Below are 10,138 nucleotides of genomic sequence, written 5' to 3' on the forward strand. Positions count from 1 at the left end.
CATCCCACCCATCTTCATGGTCAGTATCCTAGCCAGCGATCTTCCACCCAGTACTCCAGAGATTCCAGCCCAGAATGGTATGGATCCTGGGGTGGGAAGTAGGATGTCCCCAAGCCCATCCATCAGCCACCAAGTCAGGGTTGGACATCAATCCCCTTATTAATCCACCCATCTCTATGTGCCCTAATTTGTTCACCTTCCTTTATTAACACCCCTCAGTCCACATCCAGTGTTGTGTGCAAGTGTGGCTAATTGAACCAAGGAGGAGTTAGTGGATCTCATCACCAAATGGAGCAAGGTGGAAAAACATAAAGTGTTCTGTTCAAGCCACCACAACTAGGTGGTGTTCCATGTGAAAATGGTAGCCCATGGGCATTACCATGACTGGGCACAATACTGTTCCAAATGTTAGGTCCTGAGTCAGCAGTTCACAAGAGCAAGGGATGGCAACTATATTCTGGGTACACATAGAGACTTGTTTCACTTTCTGCACAACAGACTGCCTTATTGTGCCTCTGACCTACTTGGAACTCCTAATCCCGACTCCATGTTCTGAATCTCTGGATTGGACCCTCCTGCCTAATACTCATTGCTTCCATTCCTGATTACTTAATTTATTGTTTTGATTGCATGGACCGAATCAACTGCTTACCCAAATCATGGCCTGGTCTTGGCAGTTGGCTTTATATCCCGCAGTCAGATTGATACTCAACTTCATATAGGCTTATATTCTAGTAACCCCCTGGCCACATAGAGATCCACATATCCATTCTGTGGCATGGCTGACAACAGCAGGTCACAGTGGTATTTGTGTCAATGCTAGGCAGTACTGGGGGTGAGTTTTGTCTCCAAAGTTCCTTCCACAAAAACTTTGCCAGCAACTCTCACCCAGCCAAACACCACTGGGTCGTTTGTTACGTCCTGTGGAATCACCAAAAACCAATGGACACCTGGCTGTTGTTGATATTAGTGCTCCCACTGACCACCTGATGACAAAGAAATAATGATGCATTCAGCTGTTCAAGAAGCCCTGATTGGGAGGGAGATGTGTGCATGACAATGCATGCAGACAAGGTTCTTTGGGTAAATGTGATATCTTTTATTAGACCAACTAAATAGTTGGAAAAAAATGTTCTTTGCAAGTTTTCAGGTACCAACATCCTTCTTCTGGCACAGGGAGTTAGAGCAACATAGCTACAACCAACACCCCCCACTGACAGTGTATCATCTTTGAGAAATATTCTGTTTGAGGAGCTATGCCTTAGCAGCCTTGCTCAGAGGAGCTCTAATTTGGTTTCCTGAACTTACCTTGGAGCTCCAGCAAGTGATTTTAGAGCACTTCAAACAAGGGTTCTCCAACCTTAGCCATAGCCAAACTTGTCCTTCATTCTTATGAAAAATGCCCCATACTTATGACATAAAAAGCAACAAAATATGGATTGAATTGTTCACTTGGCATTTGTGCTCCCCAGCCTGCAGGAACCCACTGAATCCCAAAGAAGTAGTCATGCCAGAAAAGCTACCGAAGACTTTAACCTTGTTCTGCCAATGGTATCAGACACTGATGTCACTGTCACTCATGTGGAGCAGTGCCTTAACTTATGATAAGTCCTGTGAACATCAGTGGTACTGGTCCCAGAGAAAGGGACTGTTCCATGTGAGAATAAAAGGCAGAACTTGGCCTTTGCATTACTTCTGGGGGAAGGACTAAATAAAGCTCAAACAGTGTAACTTTTACTCAGAATGCTAAGCTGCTTGCTTGCAAAATTAGCAAATTGCCTTCATAGATTCATAGATTCATAGATGTTAGGGTCGGAAGGGACCTCAATAGATCATTGAGTCCGACCCCCTGCATAGGCAGGAAAGAGTGCTGGGTCTAGATGACCCCATCTAGATGCTTATCTAACCTCCTCTTGAAGACCCCCAGGGTAGGGGAGAGCACCACCTCCCTTGGGAGCCCGTTCCAGACCTTGGCCACTCTAACTGTGAAGAAGTTCTTCCTAATGTCCAGTCTAAATCTGCTTTCTTCTAGCTTGTGGCCATTATTTCTTGTAACCCCTGGGGGCGCCTTGGTGAATAAAACCTCACCAATTCCCTTCTGTGCCCCCATGATGAACTTATAGGCAGCCACAAGGTGCCTCTCAACCTTCTCTTGCGGAGGCTGAAAAGGTCCAGTTTCTCTAGTCTCTCCTCGTAGGGCTTGATCTGTAGGCCCTTAACCATATGAGTGGCCCTTCTCTGGACCCTCTCCAGGTTATCCGCATCCTTCTTGAAGTGTGGAGCCCAGAATTGCACGCAGTACTCCAACTGCGGTCTGACCAGCGCCCGATAGAGGGGAAGTATCACCTCCTTGGACCTATTCGTCATGCATCTGCTGATGCAAGATAAAGTGCCATTGGCTTTTTTGATGGCTTCGTCACACTGCCGACTCATGTTCATCTTGGAGTCCACTAGGACTCCAAGATCCCTTTCCACTTCCGTGCCACCCAGCAGGTCATTCCCTAGGCTGTAGGTGTGCTGGACATTTTTCCTCCCTAGGTGCAGCACTTTGCATTTCTCCTTGTTGAACTGCAGTCTGTTGTTTTCTGCCCACTTTTCCAACCTGTCCAGGTCTGCTTGCAGCTGTTCCCTGCCCTCCGGCGTGTCCACTTCTCCCCATAGCTTTGTGTCATCTGCAAACTTGGACAGAGTACATTTCACTCCCTCGTCCAAGTCGCTGATGAAGACATTAAAGAGTATCGGTCCAAGGACCGAGCCCTGCGGGACCCCACTGCCCACACCCTTCCAGGTCGAAACCGACCCATCCACCACGACTCTTTGGGTGCGACTCTCCAGCCAATTCGCCACCCACCGGACTGTGTAGTCATCCAAGTCACAGCCTCTTAACTTGTTCACCAGTATGGGGTGGGATACCGTATCGAAGGCCTTCCTGAAGTCTAAGTATACGACATCCACCCCTCCTCCTGTGTCCAGGCGTTTCGTAACCTGGTCATAAAAAGAGACTAGATTGGTCAGGCACGATCTGCCCGCCACGAACCCGTGCTGGTTTCCCCTCAGCATAATTTGTCCTGCCGGGCTCTCACAAATGTGAGCCTTGATAATTTTTTCAAAGACTTTGCCAAGGATGGAGGTGAGACTGACCGGCCTATAGTTGCCCGGGTCCTCCTTCCTCCCCTTTTTGAAAATGGGGACCACATTGGCCCTTTTCCAGTCCTCCGGGACTTGGCCCGTGCACCACGAGTTTTCAAATATTCCCGCCAGTGGCTCTGCAATGATGTTGGCCAGTGCCTTCATCACCCTCAGATGGAGCTCATCCGGGCCTGCCGACTTATAGGCATCCAGTTCTTCCAAGTGACTCTGCACCATCTCAGGGTCTACGCATGGAAGTCTGGCGCCTTGCTGCTGCCTCTCTACAACCCCAGTGAGAGACTTGTCATGCCCCTCGCTTAGGAACACTGAGGCAAAGAACTCATTGAGGAGTTCAGCCTTGTCCCCCCTGTCCATCACCAATTGTTTCTGCCCATTTAGCAGGGGTCCTATTCCTCCCTGGGCCTTCCTTTTACTCCCTATATATCTAAAAAACAATTTCTTGTTGTCTTTTACTTGGGTTGCCATCCTCAGCTCCATGGTAGCTTTGGCCCATCTAACTACCTCCCTACAAGCACGAGCAGAGGAGGTATATTCGTCTTTGATGATCTCTCCCTGTTTCCACTTTTTATGTGCTCCCCTTTTGGCCCTTAGGCTGCCCTGGATTTCTCTTCAGTGGAATGACTTGCCTGAGGAACTCTTCACTGGTGTGAATTAGGGTGGGCAGTTGAGATGGCAAAGGTGTTGACACAAAGGGTGTCATATCCCATATGTAGCTCATTACAGTAGGGATAGGCAATTATTTGATCTCACCACTTATGGAGTTTTAGTGAGCTGCTGAGGACTGGTGGAGGGATTGAGGAGATGCCAATTTATCCTATCTGGCCCACCAGATCCTGCCAGGACCCTAAGGAGGGAGAGCTGCACCCAGCACTGCTCCATTCTGCTAAAGCTGGAGCTGAGCCAGGCTGTGCAGGACATGGATTTCTTGGCGCTCCGCTCCTCATCCATCCCACTGCCCTCATAACTTCATATTGGTGCTGTGCAATCCTTGCACTGTGACTGCTGGCAGCTTGACCCACATGGGATGCTGCATGATGCAGTGCACTGAGCTGCTGTCCCACTCTTCCAGCTGCCTTCCCTCTCCATGAAGAGCCACTGCTGCCAGAGGACATGGGGCAAAGCCCTCACTCCTCAGGGTCTTGGCAGCTGCTGGCAGGCTGGATGGGACCAACTGGTGGGCAAGATATGGGCTGCAGGCCATGTTTTGCCCCACCCCTGGATTTGGGTGACTAGGTAAGGGGTGGAGATTTGGGGTGGGAGTGGTCATTCAAGTGACTCCTGGACTTTTGGCTCAACATACATACAAGACAGTTAGTCAGCCTTAAGCAGGGTATCAATTTAGATTTTTCAAGTTGCTCCAGAGATATACAGCTCTAATTTAATTTAAAAAATCATGGATGCTTAGCTATTCATCTGGTGCTGGTATGGACCTGTTATTTGTCTGTATTTTGTATTAATTTAGCCCTTCAGAATGATGTTCTGTGGATCAGCTAACAGCAAATGGGTCTTCATTTTATTTAGTCCCACTGGGTATGATTATCCTTGCAAAGGACAGGGAATTAAATTCAGTTGTGGACATGTTTTGTGGCAGAAGATTACATTTCAATGGAATCAACTCTTGTTGCAGCACTGCCATCAACCCTAGATGAATTTGACTTATCAAATTTAATGTCTGAAGACCAAAAAAAGGACTCATGGACTTCTCAGTGGTGGTTAAAAAATGAAAAAAATATGCTTCAACCTAAACAAAAAAGACCAATACCCAGATCCAGCATTTCCAAAGTAATACCTTAGGGAATAGACACACAACACTGTTACACTGATGGAAATGGGGAGTGACCACAGAGTGCACTGTCCTTCAATGAGGGAAGTCAAGCCTCTGTGATCAAGTTACAGCTAGGCAGGTCTGCTGGGTTTGGGCAGGCATATGGCCTTGATCTACCACACAGGGTAGAGGTACAATTACAACGATTTAACTAAAGAAAGCCATGCTGCCCATTTTTAAGGTAAAGTAGTAGGCTTCTTGCCTGCAGCTTTTTCCTTCTACGAATCAAACTTACGTGGGCTATCACAAAAATGTCTGACACATGGTGTGAGCACTTCATCCTTCTAGCCACCTCTGCCACTGGCAATACTGTGATACTTGGACATGCAGATGGTGCTGAGGCCACCTGAGTTTCAAGGCACTGTGACTGGCTGTAAGGAGGTACTAACATCAAGACAAAGGCTATGTGCCCGTAGCCAGTAAGAAGTCAGGGGATCTTAAGGAGGTATAGATGGATAAGACCAGTATGTTTTCCCTTAAATCAGCTAAAGCAGTGCCTCCAATTTCAGACACCACAGGCTTTGGCAAAGAGCAAATGCTATTTGTACGATAAAAAAAAAAAAGCTGCTTATCTTACCTATGGGTGTCTTACACAGCTTATGTACCAGCCATTGCAGTAAGTATGCCTAGCATGTAGAGGCCTAAATCTCCTTTCAAACGATGGGGGCTAGATTCTGAGGCATTACAGAAAATGCCCCAAGCCTCCATTTCAATTCTATACACCTTTAAAAACTCTTCATTCGCTACACAAGGAAAAGAAAGTCTCATTCCTGATCCACTAGTGATCATAAATCAGGTGTAGAGAAAAATGGGGCCTACTTTTTCAGATGCTGTTACCTTAAAAATATACCAGGCACTGGAGAAAAAAAAAAGCAGAGAGTGACAGCAAGCTCATTGGAGAAGGATGGGCACCTGGTGGTCAGCGAAGAACAAGCAGTGAGCCAGTTTCCTCATAGCAGCAAGAATCTCCTTGTTCCTCATGCTGTAGATGATGGGATTCATCATGGGAGGCACTACTGAATATATGGCAGCTGCTATGAAGTCCAGTCCCGATGGGGAATGGGAGGTAGGTTTGAAGTAGGCAAATATGCCAGAAAAGACAAACAAAGAGACCACAATGAGGTGAGGGAAACAGGTGGAGAAGGCTTTATGCCGGCCCTGTTCTGAGGGGATTCTCAGCACTGCACTGAAGATCTTAATGTAGGAGGAAACAATGAAAATAAAACAGCACAAAACAAAGCAGAAACTGAAAAACATCAGACAGACTTCCCTGAAATATGTGTCTGAGCAGGAAAGCTTGAGGAGCTGGGATATTTCACAAAAGAACAAGTCCACCATATTGCCTCCACATAAGGTGAATGCAAACATGTTCCAAGTATGGATGACAGAGTTGAGTATCCCTGCTACCCAGGCACTGGATGCCATTTGGACACATGCTGTTCTGTTCATGACCATCTCATAGTGCAAGGGCTTGCAGATGGCCACATAACGGTCATATGCCATGACGGTGAGAATACAAAGATCTGCTCCTACCAAGAAAATAAAGAAAAACAATTGGGTGGCACACCCAGGGTATGAGATGGTCATAATGTTTAACAGGGAGTTGGCCATGGCTTTGGGAATGATGACGGAAATGGTTCCAACATCCAGTATGGACAGGTTCATCAAAAAGAAATGCATAGGATTATGGAGATGGTGGTCAAAGACTACAGCCATGATGATGAGAAGGATCCCCATCAGGGCAGCTATATAAATCGCAAGGAATATGGCAAAATAGAAAATCTGCAAATCTGAAGCATCAAAGAATTTCAGGAGTATGAAGTCAGGCACAGAGCTTTGATTTGACATTTTCTTCCTTGCATCATTGTGGGCTACCTGCAAAGGGATGACAGATACAAAAGTCATGAGTCGGAGTCATTATATAATTGTCTACATGAAACAATCTACTGAATCTCCTAGAGAAAAAACCTTCCCTGATATTACTTTGTTGTCTGCATTAAGCTCCTGCTGCTTTCCATTAGGAGTAATTGGGGTGCTATCAACACACTGACTTAGTCTTAGCTAATTGTAGTAGTTAAGGGAAGGGCAAATCCACCACATTCTGCTCAATGAGTATTCTACCAACTAAGAGAGGGCCAGGGAGGATCATTTGGGTTCATGACACAAGAGCATTTACATCAAGGGAAGATCAAAGTAGCATCGGGACTCTTGTCTTTAGAAGACAGGAAAGATAGGTATGGGGTGGAAGGAATAACAGCCTTCCTATTTCACCAAAAGTAAACCACAGCACTTGGGCCAGATCTTGATCTAGTCTGTGTTATGGACACCATTTCCTGCTGGCCAACCTCATTTCTATTCTGAGAAAATAAACTGGCAAATACACATTCTTACATTGTCAGAGAGAAACAGGAAACAAATTTCCCTCTCTCCCTCTCTCTCCTTCTCTCTTGCTTTTCACTTTAATTTCTCTTTTCACTGTTCTAAGTTAGTTCCCTTCATTGGGTGTCTATCAATTTCTGGTTATTCTCTGTGAGTGTCCTTTTTCTTTTGATGTTCTGTCTGTATTCTCTATGGTAACCACTTCCCTGCACCACCCTTCATGGGGGGTCCTCAAAGAAATGTATTCCAAATAAATGGATGTTGTGCAAGGGAACTGAACTTCAAAGTAGCTTTAGACTACTTTGGAATGGAGGGAAGCCAAAGTGGCTTCAGAGCAGCTGCTCTGTTGTGAATAAAAGGGAAAAATCCTTCATCACCTTAGTGGGCCAAAGTGGCACTTAGATAGGCACCTAACTCCATTTCTCCTCATATGTCCCTACTGGACATGTTCAGTAGGATGTACCACACCCACAAGGAAACCCCAACAGACCAGGATGACCCTGCACATGCATAATGCCAGGGAAGTCCTAACAAGCGAGTCAAAGAAAATAATATGACTACCATGTGTTTGATCCTCCCTCTTACCCCACAATATTTTTTTAAACCAGAATAGATAAAGCCTTGGATGGGATGATATAGTTGAGATTGGTCCTGCTTTGAGCAGGGGGTTGGACTAGATGTGACCTCCTGAGGTCCCTTCCAGCCCTAATTTTCTATGAGTCCATATAGACAGAAAAACACAGACAGACAGACATATTGATAATCTATATTTTTAGCAGTTTTCTTCCACATGTTGTCTACCTGTTTCTCATCTGCTCTATATTGCATGACATCAGTTAGTCCTGCTGCACTTATGTCTTTCACCAGAGAATTTACTTGGACTTTACAATATCCCACTTATCCTCTCTAACCCAGGTTACCACCTTTTAGGAATAGTATAACAGTTCACTGAAGACTTCTTAATCCATTATAGACATACATGAATTATCATTGATATTGCTATGTCTTTCCATGGGATGGAACCGGGAGACAAAGTTTCCACCTTTGGTTTCTGAAAGTAGCCACTGCCTTAGGCCATCTCATGGGTTCTCTCTACACAGAGCTCCCCAAAGCTACAGATTACTTATCCAGCAAAGTGGTCAAGTGCCAGTGGATTAGCCCAGTTGCTTTAAAGCTAAATCAGAACTCCTGTAGCCTGAACTGAAGTAGCCTTAGTTTATTTGACTCATTCCACTTCAGACAGGAGGCAAGCCAAAGGGAAAGTGTCTACATAAGGAATTAATGAAGTTCAGCTAAACCACCTGAAAACTTAATTTAGACTTGGAAGCCACCAGAGAGTCACAGGTAAATAAGCCCCCAATTTTCACTACTGAAAATTAAACTGACAACAACTATCTGAAAAGAATACATACTACCCTTGAATAGTTTGTCCTTTAATCAGCCTCAGGATCAGCAGGTTATAAGAAAGTTGGGCTGGAAGGAACCTAATGAAGTCATCAATCTAGCCCACTCCTCAAGGTAGGATATCTTGGCTAAACCATCCCAGTCACAAGGAATTACATCACTTCTGTACTGCAATAGTAGCTGAAAAACCAACAACAAACTTACAGAGCTTGTCTTTGTGGAGTCCTCCCTGTTGAGATGTCTCTCCTCTTGCAAATTCAAAGTTTTTAAAATTAATCTGTCTATCTATCTACCTAGCTAGCTAGCAGACTAGTTATGCATTTCAGGATATTTATGTGTTTCCCTATCTCTCCATCTCTCTTTCTGTTGCCATTACCTTTCTCTCTACCTAGTCTCTCTACCTTTGTAAATAATAATCTACCTTCAGGGGTCATTTTAAAGTGCATCTAGTGGAAATATTCTCTGAGATCACTTGCTGTCTGCCCATTTTTTTGTGCAAATAGCCTCTGTGTGCGCTAGAGTGTTTATCAATGTCTCGTCCAATGGGATTCCAGGCAGGCAGTCCCATGAGTCCTGAACAATTCCCAAACAGTGGTTCCAGATTAAGTGGAAAGGTAGATAAGCCATCAGGCTAGGATCCAGGAGTAGAGTTGATTGCAAAGCATTCTGATGAGACAGTGTTTTGGCCCCAAAACCTGGTTGGCCAGCCCTTATGTATTTAATTGGAAACACTTTGGGTTCAAGGCACCTCCTATATCCAAGGCAGAGTTCTTACACATCTCTAGGCTCCCGTGCTCTTGCAAAAAAAAGCCCAGTACACTCCCAGGCCTCTGGTCACACAGAACAAGGTTGCTTGAGAGCAAGGAAAAAGGTGTTCACACAATGCCAAATTCCCAAGATATATCATCCCCACCACCGCTGTCCCCAAGTCCACACTTCCCAGCCTAATGAACGCTGTGTCCAGCTCTGTTATACCAGTTTCAATGACTCAACCCGAAAGACATGGTCTTCCTTATTGTCACTTCATATGTCTGTTATATTGCCACCTTCATCTATCTGTTAGCTGGTAAGAAAAGAGTTGCATATATCTCGTACCAGCAGCCTATGGGTCAGCACAATGATCCTTTAAGATACAGTTAACTTATCTTTCTGCCCATAAAACATTGTCAGCCTTGTAGGATGTTCCAAGGTGCTGAAGACCCCCTGCCCTTCTACTTCTTTCCTCCTTGCTTTGGGGATTATGATCCATGTTTAGTTGCCAGCTTGCAGGGTGATTTGCTGCAATGAGCTGAGCACAGCTAACCCTCCACCATTCCACTCCCACATGATGGGCCCCTTTCTAACTGTGTTTCCCACGGGAGAGTCAATGGCTGCCTGTTG

The 10,138-nt window shown here is 45.4% G+C and overlaps 1 protein-coding gene across 1 annotated transcript in view; it reads right to left on the reverse strand.

Moving 5' to 3' along the window:
* The window catches only part of LOC132251902 (olfactory receptor 14A16-like), a 28,071-nt gene extending 21,593 nt beyond the window's left edge, over positions 1-6,478 (reverse strand). Inside the window, exon 1 of the mRNA XM_059731821.1 lies at positions 6,383-6,478. Within this exon, the coding sequence (XP_059587804.1) occupies positions 6,383-6,478 (96 nt within the window). The remainder of the gene's footprint in view (positions 1-6,382) is intronic.
* Positions 6,479-10,138: the final 3,660 nt, after the last annotated feature.

This window comes from Alligator mississippiensis, chromosome 7 (genome assembly GCF_030867095.1).
Source record: "Alligator mississippiensis isolate rAllMis1 chromosome 7, rAllMis1, whole genome shotgun sequence".
Classification (NCBI taxonomy): Eukaryota; Metazoa; Chordata; order Crocodylia; family Alligatoridae; genus Alligator; species Alligator mississippiensis.